Genomic DNA, 25,855 nt, shown 5'->3' with positions numbered 1-25,855 from the left:
GCTGCTGATACGCAGCCCAGGACAGCACGATATGCAGAGCAAGCTGCTGATACGCAGCCCAGGACAGTACGATATGCAGAGCAAGCTGTTGATACGCAGCCCAGGACAGTACAATATGCAGAGCAAGCTGCTGATACGCAGCCCAGGACAGTACGATATGCAGAGCAAGCTGCTGATACGCAGCCCAGGACAGTACGATATGCAGAGCAAGCTGCTGATACGCAGCCCAGGACAGTACGATATGCAGAGCAAGCTGTTGCCCATACTGCAGACTCCCCCTCTCCACACAGCTGATGAGTCCAAAGGAACAGTGGAGACCGATACGGTTTAGCACCAGTGACGTTGCAGGAGTTGTCAGTCAGCACTAAACTCAACATTGGACTGCTTTAGGGACAGCAGCTCCCGAATTTTCCTCAGGGTTTACTCCCAAAGCCTTCCCAATGACATCCAATGTGTAAAAGAGGACAAATGCTGCTCTTTACACTTTACACAAATGGTCCTTCATTCATTGTACTGCAGACCACCACCCATCACTGACACACAGTCACACCTCACACTTTCCCCATTGCTCTTCACATTACCCTCTCCATCGTCACCCCTACCTTCTCTCCATATCACACCTCACACGCTCTCATCTCCATGTTCTCCTTCGTTCACACTCCTGCCATCACTCTTCCCAGCACCCTTTCCTTCCCATTAAACCTCACATCTTTTTGATGTTGTGGTGTTCGCCGAGCTTCTGCAGACCTTTCATCACCAGTCAACGTGACATCCTCAGCACGCAGTTCTTGGCGTTTCTCTCTCTGGGAGTGCTCACATTAATATAGGCCCCCGATCGCTTGCTTTGGTCCTGATTGGCTACCCCTTCAGTTGACCTTTGAATTCTATTGGCTCACGTTCTTTTGGCTCTTAGGGGTTCATGGAAGCACCTATTTCGATAAGTTTGTTTATGGATTTATCAGAAGAGAAATGCACTTCTAAAAATTCATGCTTGCCTGTGCTAGAACCTCTACAGTGTCCCTGCAGATGTCTCAGTACATGAAGACCACTTTAACAGGGACACCACAAAGGTTTGAATGGCCATTGGTCCTTACACTACCTCAGGTGCCCAAAGCTTGTTCCAAGTTCAAATTTGAGTTCAACTGTCATACATCCATACATGAATACCCATGAATACAGCCAAATGAAACAGCATTTCTCCAGGACCAAGGTCCTAAACACAGTACCAACAGTCACACACAGCACAAGGCACATATAAGATAGCAGTAAACGTACAGTCACACACACACACAAAATATATAATGTAGCCCAAAGTCCCAGAGGGACCTGTCTCACAGATAGATTGGATATGAATGTTGTCAGCAAGAACGAGCCCTCTGCAGTCCGCAGACGCACGCACACATTCAATCCAGCTTGTCTTCCGCAGAGCGAACACCGCAGGAGGGTAGCACCAACCGAGGGGCCTGCCCCCAATTCAGCATGGACGCCACGCCGCACCGCCTCCGGTGTTTCCGCTCCCAGCGGCTGCAACAGGCGACACTGAGGCTTGAGGCCTAGTCCACGCTACAACTGAGACCACGCATCTCCCCTGCCGTTGGTCTTGCCAATAAACCAGTGAACCAGACTTCTCCATAGATGCTGCCTGACCTGCTGAGTTCCTCCAGCATGCTGTGTGTATTCTTCTGGATTTCCGGCATCTACAGAATCTCTTCTGTTAGAGAAATACAAGTCTATTTTTTATGTTGGAATTTCTTATGTACCTGGTGTGTCAAATATGGTTGATCAGTGATGGGGAGGAAACTCAGAGAAAGTGCATCATTTCACAGTTTATTTTCTCTTCCCTTTAGGTTAACGAACTCACCATGGGCCAAAACTGCCTTCAGTGTATGAAATACTTGTTATTCATCTTCAACCTTATCTTTTGGGTAAGTTACGTTTGATTTCCAGTGAATTCAATGTTTATCCGGGTGAACGGAACTTCTTCCTCAGTAAGAAGCCTGCTGGTTAGGGTAATGCTCTTACTGCGCCAGTGACCCGTGTTCGGTTCCACCACTATCCGTAAGGAGCTTCTCCCCATCTCTGTGTAGGTTTCCTCCGGGTCCTTCGGTTTCCTCCCACATTCCAAAGACTTACGGGTTGGAAGGTTAATCGTTCACATGGGGGTGTAATTGGATGGCGGGGGCTCGTTGGGCCGGAAAAGCCTGTTGCCAGGCTGTATCTCTCAATAAATTAAAAAACAAATAAATAAATAGGCCTCTGAGATCATTTGGGCTGCTGAGACTTTGAGTAGCTTCAGCTACAGTAGATTCTGTGTGAGTAGTCCCACCAGAGGTGGGTTTTGCCCCCATACCCTCTAAAGCAGTGGTCCCCAACCTCCGGGCTGTGGACCGATACCAGGCCGCGAAGCGTGCAGTGGTGGCTGGAACGCATCCAGCACATCTTTAAGGAAAAAGCAGAAATAAACAAGCTAATTGATTAGGTGCCACCCGGCACGTAAATGTTGGCCCAGATCAGAGGCGATTGCCAATTCCACTTGCTCTACGCAATCGGCAATCGCCTCTGATCTGGGCTGACATTTACGTGCCAGGCGGCACCTAATTAATCAGCTTGTTTATTTCGGCTTTTTTCTTAAAGATGTGCTGGGTGTGTCCCGGCTACCGCTGTACCCTTGCAGGTTTCACGGCCCGGTATCGGTCCGCAGCCCGGAGGTTGGGGACCACTGCTCTAAAGGTTAGATTGAAACTCATCGTCACCATAATGTGCCCTGTCGTATGTCATGGGCAATCACGGTCTTCCATCTGTCTTTAATATGAGAAGTCCTAATAAGCTCTTCAAAACTTTTGCCTGTCCATCCCTGGATGTAACTCATGACTGTCATGCACAGTGGACAGCGACTTTTTCTTCCATCAGTTTTTCCTGTCACTGCAAGATGTTCGGACTTCTCTTTCCTCAGTACGTGTCCCAGAAGTTCCGGCTGCTGTTTCCTGGTAGATGATACCAGCTCCCTTATTCCGGCTTTTTTCAACACTTCCCCATTTGTTACACTGTCCTTCCTCGATATGAGATCATAAGATATAGGAGCAGAATTAGGCCATTTGATCGGGTCAGCACAACATGGTGGGCTGAAGGGCCTGTAATGTGCTGTACTATTCTACATTGACCCATTGAGTCTGCTCTGCCATTTCAGGGCCGATCTAATTTTCCCTCTCAGCCTCAATCCCTTGCCTTCTCCCCATGTCCCTTCATGCCCTAACTAACAAATCTATGAAGCCCTCTACACTCTCTACGGACCTCAGTCTCTCGGGAGTTCCCCCCTCCTGAGTATAGGTGGTACAACTCATTACAGAGAAGGCTCAGATCCTGCAGAGATGGGCTGAACACTCTGAAGCCGTCCTCAACCGACCGTCATCTATTAACGATGAGGCAATAGACAGGATTCCCCAGGTCGACATCAGCAGCGCCACGGATGACCCGCCGTAGTAGCCGAAGTCACGAAAGCTGTCAGCCAGCTATCCAGTGGCAAAGCCCCAGGGGCAGACGCCATACCTGCAGAGATCTACAGATCCGGTTGTCCTGTACTTATAGAGAAGCTCACTGAGTTGTTCCAGTCTTTTTGGAAGCAAGGATCCATTCCTCAGGAACTTAAAGATGCATCCACCGTACACCTCTACAAGAGGAAGGGCAATTGACACGTATGCGACAATCACCGAGGAATCTCGCTGCTCTCCATTGCAGGAAAAACCCTTGCAAGAGTCCTGCTAAATCGTCTGGTCACTCATCTGGAACCGGGCCTGCTGCCAGAGTCACAGTGTGGCTCTCGCAAAGGCCATGGGACTATTGACATGATTTTTGCTGCACGCCAACTTCAGGAGAAGTGTCAGGAGCAGAATCGCAACCTCTACACAACTTTTGTTGACCTTACGAAAGCCTTCGACACTGGCTGCCGACAAGGCCTGTGGAGAATCATGTCAAAGTTCAGCTGCCCCGCCAAAGTCATTCAGAGGGTACGCCAGTTCCATGGTGGCATGATGGCCAGAGTGCTGGACGGCGGAGAGTCCTCTGAGGCGTTCCCAGTCACCAATGGCGTCAAACAGGGCTGTGTGCTCACACCCACACTGTTCAGCATGATGTTCACTGCCACGCTGAATGATGTCTTCCAGGACAGTGATGCTGGAATCAGCCTCAAGTACAGAGTGGATGGGAAGCTCTTCAACCTGAGGAGACTTCAAGCTATTACCAATGTGAAGGAGACTGTTCTGAGAGACTTCCTCTTTGCCGATGACTGCGCCCTGTATGCTGGCTCGGATCCAGAGATGCAAGTCAATATGGACAAATTCTCCACGGCTTGTGACAACTCTGGACTCACCATCAACATCATAAAGACCGAAGTCATGCACCAGCCTGCCCCTCATGCACCGTACACAGAACCGAAAATCACAGTCAAAGGACAGAAACTACAGGCGATGGACCAGTTTACTGACCTTGGCAGCACCCTCTCCCGAGCAGTGACTATTGATACAGAAGTTAACTGCAGAATAGCAAAGGCAAGTTCTGCTTTTGTTAGACTGCGCTCCACTGTATGGGAACGTCGAGGAATCAGTCCAGCAACAAAACTGAAGGTCTACAGAGCCGTGGTACTCACTACCCTCCTGTATGCCTGTGAAACGTGGACTGTGTATCGAAGGCATGCAAGACAGCTCAACCATTTCCACATGACTTGTCTTCGCAGAATATTAGGCATCAGATGGCAAGACAAAGTACCAGACACTGAAGTTCTCTCCAGAGCAAGTCTGCCATCAGTCCACACACTGCTGATGAGAGCACAGACCCGGTGGGCAGGTCATGTCATCCGCATGCCAGACGAGCGCATACCCAAGCAGCTCCTTTTTGGGGAACTCTCTGCTGGAAGACGCTCACATGGAGGGCAGAAGAAACGTTACAAAGACACACTAAAGGCCTCCCTGAAGTCGCTTGACATAGACACGACATAGAACACAGGCCACCTGGGAATCACTGGCACAAAACCGCCCCACCTGGCGTGGCCTCATCCACAAGGGCTGTGAAGCTTACGAAGCGAGGCGCATTGCTGAAGCACAACGTAAGCGCGAGCTGCGCAAGTCCGGAGCCACCAGCGCAACAACTGCAGCGCCTACACGTCTGCCCAACGTGTGCCAGGACATTCCGTGCCCGAATTGGCCTGACCAGTCATCTTCGGACACACCGCATCCAGTCTCAAAGTGACTAACGGTGTCGAGGTCTTCATCGACGATGATGGACAAACAACAATCAAGAATCTATCAAACTCTGCCATAAAGATACCAAATGACTTGGCTTCTGCAGCTGCTCGTGGCAATGAATTCCACAGATTCACCACTCTCTGGCTAAAGAATATTTTCATTATTCTTCTTAAGAAATCACATTTCTGCAGCTTTGAGTCTTCCCTCATTTTGCTCTGATATCGTCCAACATTCGCTTCCAGGTGTTAGTGTGGAATGAAAGTAGCACCACAACACTCTGAGTTTCATACCCAGAGAAACTGAAACTACCCACTCCTAAATCAAAACTTTGCACACAGGCTATCCTACCTGTCACAGTCAGGTCTACAATGAGACTTACACCTGACCTGCAGCTGTTAGATTCACTGGTTGGCAATTACAACCTGACCCCCAACAGCCAGCCAAACAATCTACGTCAACAGCGTGATTGAGGAGCTGAAATACAACATTTTCAAGTTGTTTGATGATACCTAACTAAGTAGGAATACTAGTAATGACAAGGATGTTTGCTTATTTACTGCCCACTATGTGGGTGGTGTTTAGGGCAGCAATGAAGGTTCTCCATCTCTAGTGGTGTTCAGGGCTTCCTTCATCGTGTCAGTGGATTCCTCTCGGTTTTCACTACTGTCAGTCATGAAAGTCCCAGGTGGAGACTCAGGAATACCATCGCACTCAGATGTAGAAAGATTCTTCATTGCTCTTTCCATAACAATTTTGTTTTACCAGTCAGAGTTGTTAGCCCTGAGATGAACACCCAAACCTCAAGGACCGGTGGACCACTCTCAGTCCGGCCTCTACCCTTTGACCTGTTTGGCATGGGTGACTCAGCCATGAGCCAAAGCATTAAAGCCCTGACTCCAGCCAGCATCGCTCTCTGGGTCATTGAGGTATGAAAGCCTCCAAGCCCAACGGCAAAGTTGTGGTCGTCTTCAAGAGATATATAAGGATGCAAAGGGGATTTAAGCCAGGGGTTCCCAACCTTTTGTTATGATGTGGACCGATGCCATTACCAAGGGGTCCATGGACCCCAGGTTGGGAACCCCTGGTTTCAAAGAAACTTGGACAAGTTAAGGAACTGTGCAACAGTGTATTGTGGAAACTGTGAAGTCCCTCATTTTGGTTGAATATAAAAATTGCTGATTCTGCTCAGGGCGCCACAGCGGCCTAGCGGTTAGCGTGACGCTGTTACAGCTGGAGTTCAGAGTTCAATCCCAGCGCTGTTTGTAAGAAAGCTTGTACGTCCTTCCTGTGGAATGCGTGGGTTTCCTCTGGGCTCCAGTTTGCTCCAACTGCAGACGTACTGGTGGGTAGGTTAACTGGTCATTGTAGATTGTCCTGTGATCAGGCTAGGGTTAATTAGGTGGGTTGCTGGGCAGTGCGGCTCGAAGGGCCTGGGGTGCTGCATCTCTAAGTAATAAAATATTGACGTTCCGGAAGCTAATTGTCCTTGTACAGGTGCGGAAGGCAAATGACTTCCATGCAAGACAATTTGAATATAAGAATAAAGATACCTTGTGCAATAACGCAGGACCATGGTGAACCCACACCTGGAATACTGTACTGAGTCTACTCTCCCAGTGGTTGATATTCTTGTCGTTGATGGAATGCAACAAAGATTCACCAAGCTAGGTACTAAGATAAGGACAGTCCTCGGTTCTCTGGATGTGAGAATGAGAGGTGACCTCATAGAAATGTCTAATGTGTGGGGCTCCACTGGATGTGGGGAGGACTTGTTTATTTATTTATTCGGATACAGAACAGAATTGGATGTGGGGAGGACTTGTTTATTCATTTATTGGGATACAGAGCAGAACAGGCCCCTCCGACTTTTGAACCTCTATCCAGCAAACCCCCTATTTAATCCTGGCCTACTCATCGGACAATTTACAGTGGCCAATTAACCTACCAACCAGTAGGTCTTTGGACTGTGGGAGGAAACACTTGTTACTTTCTCACTTATTCGGACCCTAGTGGACAACAGGCCATTGATGACCTCCCACCTTCATCGTCCAAAGTCGATGGTATGGTTGGAGCTCATCAACGCTTCTGCAATCCATTGTATCGACTGTACAGGGATTGGCCTGTACAGCCATTGGCCGACCTTCCCCTTTTCTACCTCTCACGACAGGAACATAGGGCTGGACTTTGAGAGGCCATTATAATTGTTGAATGTTGTTTTTTTTTTGGTGCATGTTACTCCCTGACCGACAGCTCACAGCAAATTCCTAATACATGTAAATGTATTCAGTGAATAAAGCCGATCTTTGATTAACATTCCCATGACTTGCCAGCAATACATCCATATGCGTCTAAACTTCTCCTATCCATGTACCTGTCCGACTGTCTTTTAAATGTGATTATTGTAGCAGCCTCAGCCACTTCCTCTGACAGATCGTTTCCTCTGCACGAATGAAGTTGTCCCTCAGGTCCCTTTTATATCTTGACCCCCCTCACCTAGAAATCTGTGCCTTCTCATTTTTGATTCCCTTTCCCAGATTTGATACCACAGGGTGCCAGTTAATGTATCAAAATTAACTTAATATTTAGAGGTACAGAACAGGCCCTGCCGATCCAGCAACCCCTTGATTTAACCCTAGCCTACTCACAGGACAAATTACAATGACCAATTAACCTACTAACCCGTACGTCTTTGGAATGGGGAGGAAACCGTAGCTCCTCAGTGGTGAGAGACAGCCCGTCTGAGATACCGAAGTGCTGGGCTATGGACTGTAGTTTTCGATGGACTCTATCAAGGACTCTTTGGGGAGGGGGGCTTTTGTTCTTGTTTTCATGGTGAGGGGGGGTGCTTTTATTGGTGCGTGTTGGGGGAGGGGAAGGGTTGATGCATCTGCCGCTGCTTATGCATGTGGGGGGGGGGTGCTTTGAGTTTCTGATGTTACTATCATTCAGTCTTTGGGGTTTCTTGTTTTGTGGATGCCTGTGAAGAGTAAGAATTTCGGGTTGCGTTCTGTATGCATTCTCTGATATTAAATGTGACCGTCTGAACCGGGAGAGAACCCGTGCATTCCACGTGGGGGGGTCGTACGGAGACTTCTCTCAGAGGACATCCAGGAATGAACTCCGATGTCCCGAACTGTAAAAGTGTTGCACTAACCCCCAATGTTACTGTGGAGCCCCAAATAGATGTGTACATTATAGATATATATGTTACCTATACCCTTATGATGTATGTAGCCCCCCCCGGCCAGTCTCAGGGTCGCTCGGCTCGCTGTCGTCCAGGGAAACAGCCCTCGGCCCCGCCAAGCTGGGTAATTAGTTTGTGTGGATGCTGTGTGATGTACCCCACCCCGCCCAAATAACAGACAATACTTACACTTACCAAAGTTCAATCTCTTCATGCACAAACAGTTGGAGTTCAGGACCCTCCTTCTTCACCCTGCGACCCCTCGGACCCACCTCGACCTGCCGCCTGGGACCAACAAAGGTGGTCGACCAGACGCTCCACACGAGTCCGTCGCTGTCTCCTCTATCACCGAACATCCTGGACCTTGGACCCCTGCTCGGGGTCCGATCCTGTTAGCAGACTCATAGCACCTGGTCCATCCTCTGTCTGTCTCTTTCTCCTACCTTCTCCCCGAAAACCCGCGCATCACAATATCTTACAGACACACAGAAAGCATAACAACTATTCCACTTGGTTCGTAACATCTTCTTATCAGTAACATGATCCAAACAAACTGCTAGCGGGAGGACTTTCTCAGCAGTTAACATAACAAAGAAGCCATTTTAATTAGACTACGCAGTAACATAAAAGAAGAAACCCCTTACACTTAGGTTTTTCTATACTAGACAGAATAACAGATCAGCATGGACCAGACAGGCCAAAGTCCTGTAGTGCTCTATGACTCTATAATTACCGTCATATTCAGCCCCTCACACTACACCCTTTTGATCAGCTGCTCTAATATTTCCCTCTAAGGCTCAGCATCAAATTTTCATTGCTGACATGCTGCACGTACAACACTTCATATTTACCATGTTTAAGGTGCTAACATAAATGCTATTTGCTATCTTTTCAATACAGCTGGGAGGATGTGGGATTCTCGGAGTCGGAGTGTGGCTGGTGGTAACACAAGGGAACTTTGTGACCCTCTCCTCATCCTTTCCATCTCTCACCGTTGCCAATTTCTTCATCGCTGTCGGGTCCGTGATCATGATCGTGGGATTTCTTGGCTGCCTCGGAGCTGTGATTGAAAACCGCTGCCTTCTGCTTACCGTGAGTGTGCGATAACATTGAATTAGAATGCTCTAGGAATCTGAGGGGTGACAAATCCTCCACAGTCCTGAAGGAGTGGTCAGAGCTGGTGTCTTCCAGACAAGATAGGGTTATCTTTTTGATCACTGTAAAAGACTACATGACACTAAAGAAGAACTGAACAGGTCTGTGTGTTCTGACCATCACTGCTCAGTACACTCATTGGCCATTTCACTAGGTTCACCTGTACGTTAATGCAAATATCTAATCAGCCAATCATGTGGCAGCAACTCAATGCATAAAAGCATGCAGACATGGTCAAGAGGTTCAGTTGTTGTTCAGACCAAACATCAGAATGGGGAAGAAATGTGATCCAAATGACTTTGACCGTGGAATGATCTCCTGGGATTTTTGTGAACAACGGTCTCCAAAGTTTGGGGTGAAAAACAAAAAAACACATCCAGCAAGCAGCAGTCCTGTGGGCAAAAGTGCCTCGAGGTGACAGTAACTCAAATAGCCATGCTTTACAACAGTGGTGTGCAGAAGAACATCTCTGTATGTGCAACATGTCGAGCGTCGAAATGAATGGGCTACACAGCAGAAAATCACGAACGTACAGGAGGTACCTAATAATATGGCCACTGAGCGTCAGTGATAATGTGGGTGTGGTGGTGGTGCTATGGTTAACTTAATGAATTAGTAACACAAAGGCTTCAGCTAAAATTCCGGAGATGTTAATTCAAATTACACCACGGCTGTGGAATTTAAATTCATAGGCTAGTATGGCCGTAGACTAACTTTAACTACCCTATAAATGCTTGATCTTGTCTGAGCTCAGAAGCTAAGCAGGCTCAGGCACGGTTAGTACTTGGATGGGAGACTTGGGAATACCAGATGCAGAGCAGTGTAATGGTAAGCGTAACTCTATTACAGCTTACAGCAATCAACCGAGGTTCAATTCCCACCACCGCCTGTAAAGGATTTGTTCAATCTCCCCGTGACCAAGTTGGTGCTCTGGCTTCCTCCTACATTCCAAAGACATACGGGTTAGTAGGTTAATGGGTCACATTGATGTAATTGGGTGGCGCAGGTCCTGTTACCTTTTATCTCTAAATAAAATGATAAATTCATCATTTGGAATTTAAATAAAATATCTAGTCATTAATAATGATAACTATAGTACTCAAACCCGGGAAATGCTGATGTGGCCCTGAAATTCAAGGGCATTTAAGGACAGGGAGAAAAAAAATTCCAGCATACATTCTTAAAAATTGGTAAATAAAAATAATGTGCCCTGGTTTCCCATTCTGATGTCTCCCAACCAGTTACGCCTGCTCTGGCTGATACCTTCCAGCCTGCACATGCAGGCACCTCCCAGTCTCCACCCAGCTAATAGGTTTCACCTGTTGCTCATGCCAGACTCATCACCTGCAGCCTATTTAAACCCAGTTCTCATCCACTGTCCTTGTTCACCCATCAAATGAGTTGGTGTCAACTTTGATTTCCCCCTGCCCGATCAAAGTTTACCTTGCTGCCTGTTGTGTTTAGTTTCTATTCTCTATTGTTTTGCGGCCCCTCGTGTTATTTTGTGGTCTATAATCACAGTTATCGCTCACTGCTGAATCGTCTCTGCTGCTCTGCATTTGGGTTAAGCCTTCTCTGCATTTCCTGACTCAACCTTTCTCTTTCTCACAGTTCTTCGTGGTGCTTCTGATCATCTTCCTCCTTGAAATGACTGTTGGAATTGTATTCCTGTGTTGCCAGGATACAGTAAGTAGGGATTTTGCTCATCCCAAGTCCTTGACTCCCTCAGCCCAGATACTAATGTAACATGCAAAGCACAGCACAACACCGTTGAATCAATTAGCCGAGAGATTCTGCAAATGCTGGAAACCTTGAGCACAGAATGCCGGGAATCCCAGCAAGTCAGGAGAGGAATAAACAATCGGAGTTTCAGGCAGAGGCCCTTCATCAGGGCTGGAAGGGGAGGGGGAAGAAGCCAGAACAAGAAGGTAGAGGGAGTGGAAGGCGTACAAGCTGAGTGATGAGTGATGAGTGAGAACAGGTGAGGTGTCAGGAGGGTGGGGAAGGGGAGGTGAGGTGAAAAGCTGGGAGGTGATAAATGGAAAAAAAATAAAGGGCTGAAGGAAAGGGAACCTGAAAGGAGAGTAGACCATTGGAGAAAGGGAAAGAGGGAAGGCACCAGAGGGAGCTCTTGGGCAGGTAAGGAGAAGAGAAGGGTTGAGAAAGGAACCAGGATGGGAAATACAAAAAGAGAGACGGGAGATAAATTGATGTTCATGTCATCAGGTTGGTGGCTACCCAGATGGAATATGAGGTGTTGCTCCTCCAAGCTGAGATGACAATCACCTCCCTCTTGTGGCCCTCCTCCTTCCTCTTCCTCGGTTCACTGTATCAGATTCCTCCTCCTTCAGCCCTTCACCTCTTCCCCCTATCACCTCCAATCTCCCAGCAGCATGGACTTGCATTGGAATGGGAAGTCAAATTGAAATAGATAGCTGCTGGGAAATCCTGTCTGTCATGGCATGGATTCATTTACTTGACACTATTGTCCAATACTGTCCCGAATTACTGACCTGGAGTCTGTAATTGCTTCCAGTTAGTCAAATGGCATCTGGTTTTGGATCTAATTTTCAGGCCTGCACATGCAGGTTCCTCCTGATCTCCACCCAGCTAATAGGAGTCACCTACCTCTCACCTCCAACTCATCACCTGCAGCCTATTTACACCCAGCTCTCATCCACAGGCCTTGTTCACTCATCGAACCAGCCAGTCACTCCTGGCCTTCAGCTGCCTTGTCGTGTTTAGTATTGTTTTTGTAACGCAGTTAGAGATTGGCAGCTGTGATGTTGTGGGCATCACTGAGTTGTGGCTGAAAGAAGAGTATAGTTGGGAGCTTAACATCCATGGGCACACATTATATTGAAATAACAGGCAGGTAGGTAGCGGAGGTAGCATAGCTCTGTTGGTAAAATAATAAAATCAAATCCTTAGAAAGGGATCACTTACGATTAGAAGGTGTTAAATCCTTGTGGGAAGAATTGCGGAACTGCAGGGGTTAAAAGAGTGAGGGGTAATCTCAAAGAAACGTATTGAATGTTGAATGTGAAGAAGATGATTCCTATAGTGGGAGATTCTAATACCAGAGGACACAGCCTCAGAATAGAGGGACACCCACTCTTTCAAATCTCCAAACAGCTGGAGGACAGGGGGAAAAGTGGAGATCAGGTCAGAAAATACCCCTCAATAAAGTCCCAAAGTCAGCACACACGAAGGCTGCTGATTTCAGGATACAAGGCCAAAGGAGTAAACAGCCATTTATGTGAAGAATTTGGTGAGGTAAAGTAGGGGGAAGAATGATCCTTCTTTGCAAAGGTAAACAGTATTCATTCTAATCACAACTTGCAGAGGACATTTCCTATGGTGGGAGAGTCTAGGACCAGAGAACACAGCCTCAGAATAGAGGGACATTCCTTTAGAGCAAAGACGAGGAGGAATTTCTTTAGCCAGAGAGTGGTGAATCTGTGGAATTTGTTGCCACAGGCAACAGTGGAGGCCAAGTTATTGGGTAAATTTAAGGCAGAGGTTGATAGATTCTTGATTAGGCAGGGCATGATGGGCTACGGGGAGGAGGAAGGAAATTGGTGCTGAGAGGTAAATGGATCAGCCATGATGAAATGCCTAATTCTGCTCCTAGATCTTCAGCTTTATGATCTCTCTTGTTTTGCAGCCGTTCATAGCTTCGATTTTTGCAGTCTATTATTAAAGTATTCACTCACCATCAAATTGTTTCCACTGCTCTGTGTTTGGGTCAAGCCTCCTCTACGTTTCCTGACACTAATTGATTACCCGAGATCCATTATTGACTCCAATCAAACAATTGACATCTGTAACTAATCCTGACGAATTGGTTGGCATGCTGTGATTATGAAATCTGATCAGGCACAGTGATATCTGATTCCATTACGATGGAACAATTGATTGAGAAACCGGATTATTACAACTGCTTTTTATCTTGTATTTACCCCTAGATAAACCAGTATGCGAAGAAGGAGCTGAAGAAAGGACTTCAGTTCTACAACACATCTGGACACAGCGATTTGACCAATGGCTGGGATATTGTGCAGATGGATGTAAGCTCCTTGATCGGCCTTCCCTGCAGATCAGTGTTGTTCCTTTCCGTGCCGTGTGGTGCATCGGGCGGCAACCGCTGTTTCTTTAGCATTTTGTCTGTCTTTGACGAGGCAAAGTTTCTAGAGTGATGCTCAGCCCAGCACGGATGGAAATTGTGCCGGGATCTGGCCAGATTCGAACCTGGGAATACCCACCTCGAGGTCCACTGCGGAAGCCACTACACCACCAGCCAGCTATTCAGATAAAAGTACAGCACAGGGACAGGCCCCTTGGCTCACAATGTTGTATCAAAAAAATTAAATTGGTAATCAACTGGCTAAATAAATGAATCACTTCTACCTACACAATCCTTCCATTTCCCTCACATTCTCTTACAAGTCCCTATGTATCTGCCTCTACCACCACCCCAGGTAGTGAGTTCCAGGCATCCACCATTCTCTAACTTGCCCCGCACATCTCATTTGAATTTAACCCCTCTCAGCTTAAATGCGTGCCCTCTGATTTTAGACTTTTCAACCCTGGGAAAAAGGATGCTATCTGTCTCCTCTGTCCGTGCTCTCCTAATCTTATTAACCTCTGTCAGATCTCCCCTCAGCCTTCGCCATTCCAGCGAAGCAACCCCCAGTTTGTCCAACTCTCACGATAGCACATAGAACATAGAAGAGTACAGCACAGGAACGGGCCCTCCAGCCCACAGTGTTCAGTCGAACCAGCTAAAAAGTAAATCAAAACCACTACTCCGTCCTACCCACACAATGTCCATATCCCTCCATAGAGTCATAGAGAAGTACAGCACGGAAACAGGCCCAACATGCCGAAACCATTTAAATTGCCTATTCCCATCGACCTGCACCAGGACCACAGCCTTCCATACCTCTACCATCCATGTACCTGTCCACGCTTCTCTTCAACGTTGAAATCAAGCTCACATGCACCACTTGTGCTGGCAGCTCGTTTCACATTCACAACTCTCTGAGTGAAGAAGTTTCCCCTCATGTTCCCCTTGTACTTCTCACCTTTCACCTTTAACCCCAGACCTCTGGTTGTAGTCCCACCCAACCTCAGTGGAAAAAGCCTGCTTGCATTTACTCTATCTATCCCCCTCATAATTTTGTATACCTCTATCAAATCTCCTCTCAATCTTCTACGTTCTAAGCAATGGAGTCTTAACCTGTTCAATCTTTCCTTATAATTCAGGTCATCCAGATTCAGCAACTTCCTTGTAAATTTGCTCTGCACTCTTTCAACCTTATTTACATCTTTCCTGTAGGTAGGTGACCAAATAGGCATCCGTTAGTCTCATGAGACCATGGATTTGCGCCTTGGAAGGTTTCCAGGGCGCAGGCCTGGGCAAGGTTGTATGGAAAACTGGCAGTTGCCCATGCTGCAAGTTTCCCCTCTCCATGCCACCAATCTTGTCCAAGGGCATTAGGATCCATACAGCTCGGCACCGGTGTCGTCGCAGAGCAATGTGTGGTTAAGTGCCTTGCTCAAGGACACAGCACGCTGCCTCAGCCAGGGCTCAAACTAGTGACCTTCGGATCACTAGACGAACACCTTAACCACTTGGCCACGCGCCAACACTGCACAACACAGGTGACCAAAACTGCACACAATACTCCAAATTAGGCCTTACCAATGTCTTATACAACCTCAACATAACATCCCATTGCCTGTACTCATTACATTGATTTATGAAGGCCAATGTGCCAAAAGCTTTGTTTACAACACTGTCTACCTGTGATGCTTCTTTCGAGGAATTATGGATCTGTTTTCCTAGATCCTCTTGTTTATCCATACTCTTCAGTGCCCTACTGTGTAAGACCTACGTCAATTGGCTCATACGGAAGTGCAAAACCTCGCACTTGCCTGCATTACGTCTTCGCATCGTCCTTACATCCATGAGCCTATCTAAACGTCTCTTAATAGCCTCTAATGTATTTACCTGTACCGCCATACCGACATCCACAACTCTCTGAGTAAAAAAACTACCACCTTTGAAGTTACCCCCTCTCACCTTCAATGCCTGCCTTCTGGTATTTGACAATTCTTTCCTCTTATTTGGACACATTAATATCCATCCTCTTAAAGCCCCTTTTATCAATGACAGTAAACTTGTTCACATGGCTCCTTATTGAGCCTTTATCATTTGGAAGATCAAAATATTATCAGCTCTCATTGCTCAGGGATGAGGTTAGAAGTGAAACTGATTGCGTGCGTGCATTTCTTTCTCTGCGCAGTTCCGGTGCTGTGGTGTCATCCGCTATGACGACTGGTTCTCTGTCTTAAACGGAAGTAAGGTGCCCGTTTCCTGCTGCTTCAAGCTGATCAACAACTGCTCGAGCATCCCTGATATCTGGTGGAAAGACGTGAGTCAGAAGTTCAGATATTTGGGTGTGGAATGGATGCTGAATTATAAGGGCAGATTGGGTAGCGCAATCACTTTACTGCGCTGGCGACCGCCAATCAGGGTTCGATTCCTGCCGCTGTCTGTGGGTTTCCTCCGGGTGCTCAGTTTTCCTCCCACATTCCAAACACACACGGGTTAGGGTTAGTGAGTGGCGGGCACGCAAAGTTGGTGCTGGAAGCGCGGCGACACTCGCGGGCTGCCCCCAGCACTATACTTACCGATTTGATTTGACACATTCCATTATATATTTCAATGCTTCATTGTACAGTACTGTGCAAAGCTCTTAGGCACACATATATAGCTAGGGTGCCTAAGACTTCTGCACGGGACTGTAGTAATTTTAGGTATTGCACTGTATTGCTGCCACAAAAAAAAACAAATTTCATGACATATGTGAGTGGTGATTAACCCGATTCTGATATGGGCCTCTATTGGATAAATCTCCTGGACCTGATGGAATGCACCCTCGGGTTCCGAAGGAAGTAGCTGAAGAGATTGCAGAGGGAACAACAAAACAATATAAAAGAAGACAAGGAAACATCAGCATAACAAGCCCTTCTTGCACCCTCCCCAGCCAACCATTCACTCATTCACTGAGACAGGCCTCCAACCGCAGGACAGGCCCACCTCTGGGCCTCCGGTACTTGCTTCTGGTACAGGAAGCAATGAGGAAGGCAAATGATTTGCTGGCCTTTACCTGGACTCCTATACTCAGATCCTCAAGTAACAAATGCTCTTTGCCTTTATTACAACAGAATTTGGGCAAAGAGTGAAGATTTTCTATTGTGATTTCGAAGGGCTTTGTTGAGACTGCACCTGAAGCTTGAGTGTAGCTTTGGGCTTCTTAAACAGAAGAATGGCACTTGGAGATCACTTGCTGTGCTCCTGGTAGGGTCACCCATGGTGGTAAGGTCGAGGGTGAGGTCCCTGACAAAGAACAATCCAACCAAGACCTCAACGGTGGAACAGGTGGACAAAGTTACTTCAGACTCAATGGCTGTGAAGGCGGATGAAGGCTGCAACAAATCCATCAGCTCCAATCGTCGTGGTTTCCGTGCCATTGGAATCAGTCGGTTGATTTGTGAAGTATCGTGTGCTTCTTGGAGTGCAACCTCAAGTACACGTTAAACAAATACACGCACAGGCGTCTTCGCTCTGTGGGCCACTTCTTCAGAATGAAGACCATCATCCTCGACCTCGAGGGATAGCCACGACTTGGAGATCAACCCAGAAAAATGTGAAATGACCCACTTTGGAAGGTTAAGTTTGAAGACAGAGTACAAGGTTAATAGTAGGATTTTTTAGCAGTGTGGAGGAACAAAGGGATCTTGGGGTCCACGTCCATAGTCCCTCACAGTTGCCATGCAAGTTAATAGGGTGGTTAAGAAGGTGTATGGCCTTCATTAGTTGAGGGATTGAGTTCAAGAGCCATGAGGTAATGTTGCAGCTCCATAAAACTCTGGTTAGACCACACTTGGAAAATTATGTTAAGTTCTGGTCACTTCATTATAGGAAGGGCGTGGAAGCTTTAGAGAGGGTGCAGAGGAGATTTACCAGGATGCTGCCTGGATTGGAGAGCATGTCTTGTGAGAGAGCTAAGGCTTTCCTCTTTGGAGTGAAGAAGGATAAGAGATAACTTGATAGAGGTGTACAAATGAGAAGAAGCATACATGGAGTTCTCCAAGGATGGAAGCGGAGGCATAATTTTAAGGTGATTGGAGGAAAGTATGGGCGGGGGGGATGTCAGAGTTAGTTATTTTTCAGAATGGTGGTGTGTGGAACACACAGCCAGGGATAATGTTAGAAGGACATTAAAAAAAACTTGGAAATAGTATACGGATAATAGAAAAGCTCACCACAATAGCGTAGCAGTTAATGTGACACTACTGCAGATTGGGGCATCAGAGTTCAGAGTTCAACTCCGCCGTTGACAGTGAGGAGTTTGTATGTTCTCTCCATGACCGCGTGGGTTTCCTCCGGGTGCTCCAGTTTCCTCCCACAGTCCATAGACGTGTGGGGAGGTAGGTTAACTGGCCACTGTAAGCTGTCCTGTAGGGATACATGGGTGGGTTGCTGGGTGGTGAAGCTTGTTGGGTCGAAAGGGCCTGTATCTCTGAATGGATTAATTAATTAACAGAGCTGGAGGGCTATGGAGGAAGGAAGGGGGTTAGACTGATCTTGGACTGAGTTCAAAGCTCAGCAGAACACCACAGGCCTAGGCCTAAGGCCCTGTATTGTGCATGTTCAGTGAAGCTGGTGAATATTCACCAGACTTTTTGATAGGATTGCTTTACAAGGAGTGATTAAGTAGAAAAGTCTTCTGTAACCAGAGTTCAGAAAAAATGATCCTTAAAAAAATTCTTACAGTATTTGACAGGGTGGGTACATTTCCTCTGGCTGAGAGGACCTGAGAGGCTCTCTCAGATTAAGGTGTGGCCACTTAGAAGTTTCTTCACTGAATGGTGATGAGTCATTGAAATTTTGATGTTCAGTCAGTGAATGATTCAAAAGATCAGTAGATTTCTGGATATAAATAGCTGTGTGGACAGGGCAGGAAACAACATGAACAATGAATGCAAAGCTGGCATGAAGGACTAGGTGGCCTCTTCTTAACCCTAATTCTCATGTTCTGGCCTCTTACTCACCCTCCATCATATTTGCATCACGTGTGGCAGCCATGAAAAGCAGTAAAGAGGAAAGAGCTGAGTCATTCAATGAAACTCGTCAGAATCTGAGTCAGAATATCACCGGCATATGTCGTGAAGTTTGTTAACTTTGACACAGCAGTACGATGCTATTCATGATAAGTACAGGGAAAAACTGAATTACAGTAAGTATATATGTATATTAACTAGTTAGATTTAAATATAGTAGTGCAAAAACAGAAAACAAAAAAGAAAGTAGTGAGGGAGTGTTCATGGATTCAATGTCCATTCAGAAATCGGATGACAGAGGGGAAGAAGCTGTTCCTGAATCATTGAGTGTTTATCTTCAGGCTTCTGTATCTCCTCCCTGATTGTAACACTGAGAAAAGCGCATGTCCTGGGTGACTGGGTCCTGAATGATGGCGCTGACTGAGTTCACAACTCTCAGCAACTTGCTTCAATCCTGTGCAGTACCCCTCCCCATACCAAACAATAATGCAGCCAGCTAGAATGCTCTCCACAGTACATAGGTAGAAATTTGAGAGTGTCTCTGGTGACAAACCAAATCGCCTCAAAATGAAATATAGTTAGTTAGATTATGAAGACACGCAGTCCTCTTTTATTATCATTTAGTAATGCATGCATTAAGAAATGATACAATATTTCCTCCGGTGTGATATCACAAAACACAGGACAAACCAAGACTGAAAAACTGACAAAAACCACATAATTATAACATATAGTTACAACAGTGCAAGAATACCATAACTTGATGAAGAAGTCCATGAGCACAGTAAAAAGTTCAAAGTCTCTCAAAAGTCCCACATCTCACGCAGACGGGAGAAGGAAGAAAACTCTCCCTGCCATACCCGACCACAGTCCGACTCTGAGTCGTCCGAAAACTTTGAGCCTCCGATCAGCCCTCCGACACCGAGTACTGAGCGCCATCTCTATCCGAACGATTCGACCTCAATCTCGGTGGCCAGCAGCAGGCAAAGCCAGTGATTCTGGGGCCTTCCCTCCGAAAGATTTCTCCATCGCGCAGTAACAACTGCAGCGAACTGGCGTTTCAGAAATTTCTCCAGATGTTCCTCTGTGCTTTCACAGAGGAACATCTGGAGAAATTTCTGAAACGCCAGTTGGCTGTCACTGTCTTGCCTTCTCTGTAGCTGCATGGATATGTTGGGACCAGGTTAGGTCCTCAGCAATATTGACGCCCAGGAACTTGAAATTGCTTTTAATGCTCTCAGTAACTAAACATTTGCAGCCAATTGAGATGGACAAATTCCAACGATTCACAAACCTCAGTGTGGAGAAATGTCTCATCTCAAACCTAAATGTCCAGTTCTTATCCTGGTACCGTAAACTCCAGTCTGACTTCCCACTGAGAAGAAATTGCCTCTGTCTATTCCACCAATCCCTTTAAGGGTTTTCCATGTTTGAAGAAAAAGTCCTCTCATTTTTCTAAAGTGCTAGGCCTCTCTGCATCTGGAGGTGCATCAGGTGGCAATCTTGCTGTTCCTTTAGCATTTTGTCTGTTTTTTATGAGGCCAAGTTGAAAGCCTGACGCTCAACTCAGCATGTTTGGAAAGTGTGCAAGGAGCCGGCCAGATTCGAACCCAGGACCTCTCACCTCAAAGTCGGGTGCTGATGCCACCAGTCGGCCATTTTTTTTTCCTAAAATGAACAGGCTAGAGTTCCTCAATTTCTCCTTGGTGGCCTTGCTCTCATCTGACAACACAAATCATCTCTGCACTGATGAAAGCAATTATCAAGATTCTATGGTCTCGCGTTCTCTCTCACCCTTTGTCCTTTAGACCAGAGTACTCAACTTTTAGTGGCTTGCTCTAATTTTGTCTCATGTGGCTCTTGTCTATTTTTGCTTGACAAGGCTCCTGTGGAACGTTTTTGTCAGTTAAAGTCACTATGTAAATGCAGGTTGGCCTCGGTGTCAAACGATTTGTTTATTTTGTAAAAAAAATGAAGCACTTAAAACCGAGATTAGATTAAAACTCTACTTTCAGTCAAATGGTTGTGACCTCAGACCTCCTCTCCAGAGACTTGACCTGGTAAACTATACATTTCTTGCAGGCATTCACAGTAAAACAGAGAAATACAATAGAATCGATGAAAAACTGCACACAAAGACAGACAAACAACCAACGTGCAAAAGAGGACAAAGTGTCCAAATACAAAAAAGTAAATAGATAATACTGAGAACATGAGTTACAGATGTTTGTTTTGTATTTCAGAAACTAATCGAAAGGGAAACACAAGACCCATAATGATGTCTACTTAGTTTCTTTAGTGAGGCACTTACATAATGATGTGGTGTAATGACATATGCCATTGTCTTGTTCAATGGACCTGTTCCTCGGCCACGAGTTTCTGGAGTGAAAGAGCTAAATTGTGGCACTTCACAACGGAAACATAGATGAGGTAATATTACAATTTAGGGCAACTGTAGGATTAAAGTTCAGTGCAGCCTCGTGGATTTAAGAACTACACTTAAGGTAGCTCCTGTACCAATAAAGTAGCCACTGAGTGTATGTTCATTGTCTTCTGCTGCTGTAGCCCATCCACTTCAAGGTTCAACATGTTGTGCATTCAGAGATGCTCTTCTGCCCACCACTGTTGTAATGAATGACTACTTGAGTTACTGTCACCTTCCTGTCAGCTTGAACCAGTCTGACCATTCTCCTCTGACCTCCCTCATTAACAGGGTGTTTTCACTCACAGAACTGCCACTCACTGGATTTTTTTTTGTTTCTCACATTCTCTAAACTCTAGAGCAGGAGTTCCTGACCGTTTTTATGCCATGGACCTGTACCATTAACCGAGGGGTCAAAATCACATTTCTTCCCCATTCTGATGTTTGTTCTGAACAACCGAACCTCTTGGCCATGTCTGCATGCTTTTATGCATTGAGTTGCTGCCATGTGATTGGCTGATTAGGTATTTGCATTAATGAGCAGGTGGACAGGTGTACCTAATAAAGTGGCCACCGAGTGTTTGTGTGATAAACAGTTCATGCATGGGTTTAACTTGCTGTCTTCCGTCCACAGCCATGCTACGACAAGGTTATCAAGTGGCTGAAGGAAAACATTGTGGCGATCTGCATCTTTGGACTTTGCATCCCAGTGCTACAGGTACAGTACGTGACCAGAAAACCAATGAGCATCGCCTCGACCTCACTCATGGCTCTCCAGTCCACGTGTGGAAATGGTGAGCTCGGGGGTGGTGTTGGAACAGATATTTGTGTGTGTAAGTGGTGGGGAGGAGATGCCTCTCTAACAGAGGAGGTGTAAGGCGCTCCTTCCATCTGCTATGTTCTGCTTTGACTGCAAGTACCTCCGGTCAAGAATGATGAGTTCGGAGAAGGACATAAAGATACGGAAGGCGCTGGCGTGGAGGGCTATGAACGGCATGAAGGAAATCTGGAAGCCGAACCTGACCAGAGGGCTTAAAAAGAGGATTTTCATAGCAGTCCTAGAGTCCATTCTCACGTACGGATGTGAGACGTGGACACTCACCAAGTCTATGGGAAAGTCTCTAGATGGTTGCTATACACGAATGCTCCGGATGGCTCTTGACGTGAGTTGACAATAGCACATGACGAACGTTGAGCTCTATAACAACCTACCGATGCTCTCCACTAAAATCGAGGCGAGAAGACTGCAACTAGCGGGGCACTGTCTACGCCACCCCGAGCTACCTGTCAGCCTAGTCATCATATGGGAGCCCAAGCATGGGAGGATGAACCCCGGGCGCCCTCCCAAGACTATGGTCAACGCGCTCCTAGAAGACAGCGGCGCGGCTAAGGTAGATGAACTGAACACACTGATGAGGGAGAGGGAGAAGTGGAGAGTCCGTCATCGTGCCCGACGCCGGCCCCCTAGGCCTGAGTCGACGTAATAGTAGTAGTAGTCCCTCTGCTATCCTGCAGGCTGCCCTTGGGCAAGGTGTAGCATCTGCTTAGCACCCTGATCAGGGTCATGTGAAGCCATGGAAGCAGGTGATGGATGGTCATATGAGCAGATGGTGCATATCACAAGTCTGGTTATGCAACCACTGACGCCAGGCAGACAACCTCTGAAGAGTATTGATAATGGCTGGGGTCACCCGTCTTGTAAAGATACCCTTAGAAGAAGGGAAATCACTTCTGTGGAAAAATTTGCCAAGAGCAATCATGGTCATGGGCAGAGAAAAGAATAAGAACAACAGTGTGAAGGGGATCTGTCCCACAGAAAAAGCAGATTAAGGACAGGTGGAAGACCGTGATCGCCCCTGTCACGCGACACAGCACATAATGATGATAATACATCGTGAAATTTGTTGTTTTGCGGCAGCAGTACATAATAAAAATTATACCTTATAATAAGAAGTGTGTAGATAAGAAATTAAGTAAATAATGCAAAACGAGAGAGGAAAGTAATAGTGAGATAGTGTTCTTGGGTTCATTGTCCATTCAGAAATCGGATGGCAGAGGGGAAGAAGCTGTTCCTGAATCATTAGGTGTGTGTCTTCAGGTTCCTGTATCTCCTCCCTGATGGTAGCACTGAGAAGAGGGCATGTCCTGGGTGATGAGGGATGCTGCCTTTTTGAGGTGCTGTCTTTTGGAAGTCTCCTGCGTGCTAGTTACCACGGCGCCACCCACTTCCTTAGTAGTCCCACCAAAAATTGATCCATTCTGCCCAGTTCTTGGATTGCTGTTTTAAAAAATAACAATCACACTCACTAATGTTCCTGAGGAAAGGAAATAGTCATAGTCATAGTCATACTTTATTGATCCCAGGGGAAATTGGTTTTCGTTACAGTTGCACCGTAAATAATAAATAGTAATAGAACCATAAATAGTTCAATAGTAATATGTAAATTATGCCAGTAAATTATGAAATAAGACCAGGACCGGCCTATTGGCTCAGGGTGTCTGACCCTCCAAGGGAGGAGTTGTAAAGTTTGATGGCCACAGGCAGGAATGACTTCCTATGACGCTCTGTGTTGCATCTCGGTGGAATGAGTCTCTGGCTGAATGTACTCCTGTGCCCAACCAGTACATTATGTAGTGGATGGGAGACATTGTCCAAGATGGCATGCAACTTGGACAGCATCCTCTTTTCAGACACCACCGTGAGAGAGTCCAGTTCCATCCCCACAACATCACTGGCCTTACGAATGAGTTTGTTGATTCTGCTGGTGTCTGCTACCCTCAGCCTGGCATTCTTACAGGATCTGGGCTGTATGTTCCCCAATCCCACAGCAGAGGCTTACCCTTAACTTTCTCTTGAAATGGTCCAGAAACATATACCCTCCATTTTGGCCCCCTCATAAATCAGAGTATTGTGTACAGGAGTTGGGATGTCATGTTGAAGTTGTATAAAGTACAAAGTTCAAAATAAATACAAAGTCGTCACCATATACTGAACAACCCCGAGATTCATTTTCCTGCGGGCATTCACAGCAAGTATAAGAAACACAACAGAATCATTGAAGTCCACACCCAACAGGACAGACAAACGACCATTGTGCAGAAGACAGAAAAATTTTCAAATACAAAAAGAAAGAAAAAAAAGAAATAATAAATAAGTAATAAATACTTTATTGATCCCGAGTGGGAAATTCTTTCATTACAGCAGGGACATTTAAAAACACTCTTGGCAGTGTGCAAACTTATACAGAAAATACAGAATGCAATAATAATGTACTAACATGCAATAATAATGTACAAAATAATAAAGCAGACTACTATACTGTGATGTGTGTTCTCCAGTCACACAGAGATGAAGTGTTGTATATGGTAGGGAAGATTTTCTGTAATGATCCCTGTGACAGCGGAACTGAATGGGTCTGTTTGGAAGGGTGCTCAGCGGCTTATTCTGTAGGTCATGGAGAGGATGCGCCAGATTGTCCATAATGGACAACCGTTTGTTTAGTGACCTCCTCTCCACAGAAGAGTCCAGGCTGTAGCCAAGGATGGATCCAGCCTTTTAAATGAACGATAAATATCAAGAATGTGAAGAGTCCTTGAAAGTAAGTCCATAGGTTTGTAGGAACAGTTCAGTGATGGGGTGAGTGAAGTTAAGTGGTTATCCCCGTTGGTTTAAGACCCTGATGGTTGAGGGATAATTACTGTTCCTGAGCCTGGTAGAGTGGCTCCTGAGGTTCCTGTACCACCTTCCTGATGGCAGCAGTGAGATGAGAAACATGCATAAGACGTCAGCGAGGCCAGATATGGAGTATTGTGTGCGGTACCGGTCACCTACCTACAGGAAAGACACCTCTGTACCTCATCCCTGACGGTAGGAATGAGAAGAGGGCACGTCCTGGGTGGTGAGGTTCCTTCGTGACAGATGCCACCTTCATGAGGCATTGCCTTTTGAAGATGTCCTCGAAGATGGGGAGGTTGGTGCGTGTGATGGAGCTGACTGAGTTTACAACCCTCCACAGCGTTTTCTCATCCTGTGCGCTGAAGCCTCCATGCCAGATGGTGATGGAACCAGTCAGAATGCCCTCCATCTGTACATCTGTAGAAACTTGCTAGAGCCTTTGGTGACAAACCAGACTCCCAATGAAGTATAGCCACTAGTGTGGCTTCATCGTGATGCGTCAATTTATTGCTTCACAATTGCATTACTTATTTGGTGTCATGCGGAAGGATTTCAAGACTGATTTGTGAGACCTTTTCCTACACAAATTAGCTACTGTATTTAATGCAATACTGAGAAAGCTGCGAAAGAACTGTATGTTGTTAGTTATAAAGCAATTGGAATGCCCTGGGGAATATAAAAACTACAGAAATCAAGTTAATGTCTCCACTCCAACTAGTTATTTTCCAGAGCTGTAAGGAAAAATGAGGACACAAAAACCTGTGTGCTCTACAATTCTAACACCCATAAGACCATAAGACATAGGAGCAGAATTAAGCCATTTGGCCCATCGAGTCTGTTCCACCATTTCATCATGGCTGATCCGATTTTCCTCAGCCCCAATCTCCTGCCTTCTTCCCGTATCCCTTCATGCCCTGATCAATCAAGGTCTCTGCCTTAAATATACTTAGAGACTTGGCCTCCACAACGGCCTGTGGCAACGAATTCCACAGATTCTCCACTCTCTGGCTGAAGAAATTCCTCCTCAACTCCATTCTACATGGAAG

At 46.3% G+C, this 25,855-nt stretch overlaps 1 protein-coding gene across 1 annotated transcript in view; it reads left to right on the top strand.

The window, feature by feature from the left end:
- The window catches only part of LOC134354406 (tetraspanin-4-like), an 81,174-nt gene that overhangs the window by 48,209 nt on the left and 7,110 nt on the right, over positions 1–25,855 (top strand). Inside the window, exons 2-7 of the mRNA XM_063063404.1 lie at positions 1,848–1,925; positions 9,322–9,513; positions 11,188–11,262; positions 13,545–13,646; positions 15,888–16,016; positions 21,768–21,851. Of these exons, the coding sequence (XP_062919474.1) occupies positions 1,863–1,925; positions 9,322–9,513; positions 11,188–11,262; positions 13,545–13,646; positions 15,888–16,016; positions 21,768–21,851 (645 nt within the window). The 5' untranslated portion in view covers positions 1,848–1,862. The remainder of the gene's footprint in view (positions 1–1,847; positions 1,926–9,321; positions 9,514–11,187; positions 11,263–13,544; positions 13,647–15,887; positions 16,017–21,767; positions 21,852–25,855) is intronic.

This window comes from Mobula hypostoma, chromosome 11, assembly GCF_963921235.1.
Source record: "Mobula hypostoma chromosome 11, sMobHyp1.1, whole genome shotgun sequence".
Classification (NCBI taxonomy): domain Eukaryota; kingdom Metazoa; phylum Chordata; class Chondrichthyes; order Myliobatiformes; family Myliobatidae; genus Mobula; species Mobula hypostoma.
The sequence above is the reverse complement of the archived record's forward strand: the minus strand, read 5'-3'. Positions and strand labels throughout refer to the sequence as shown.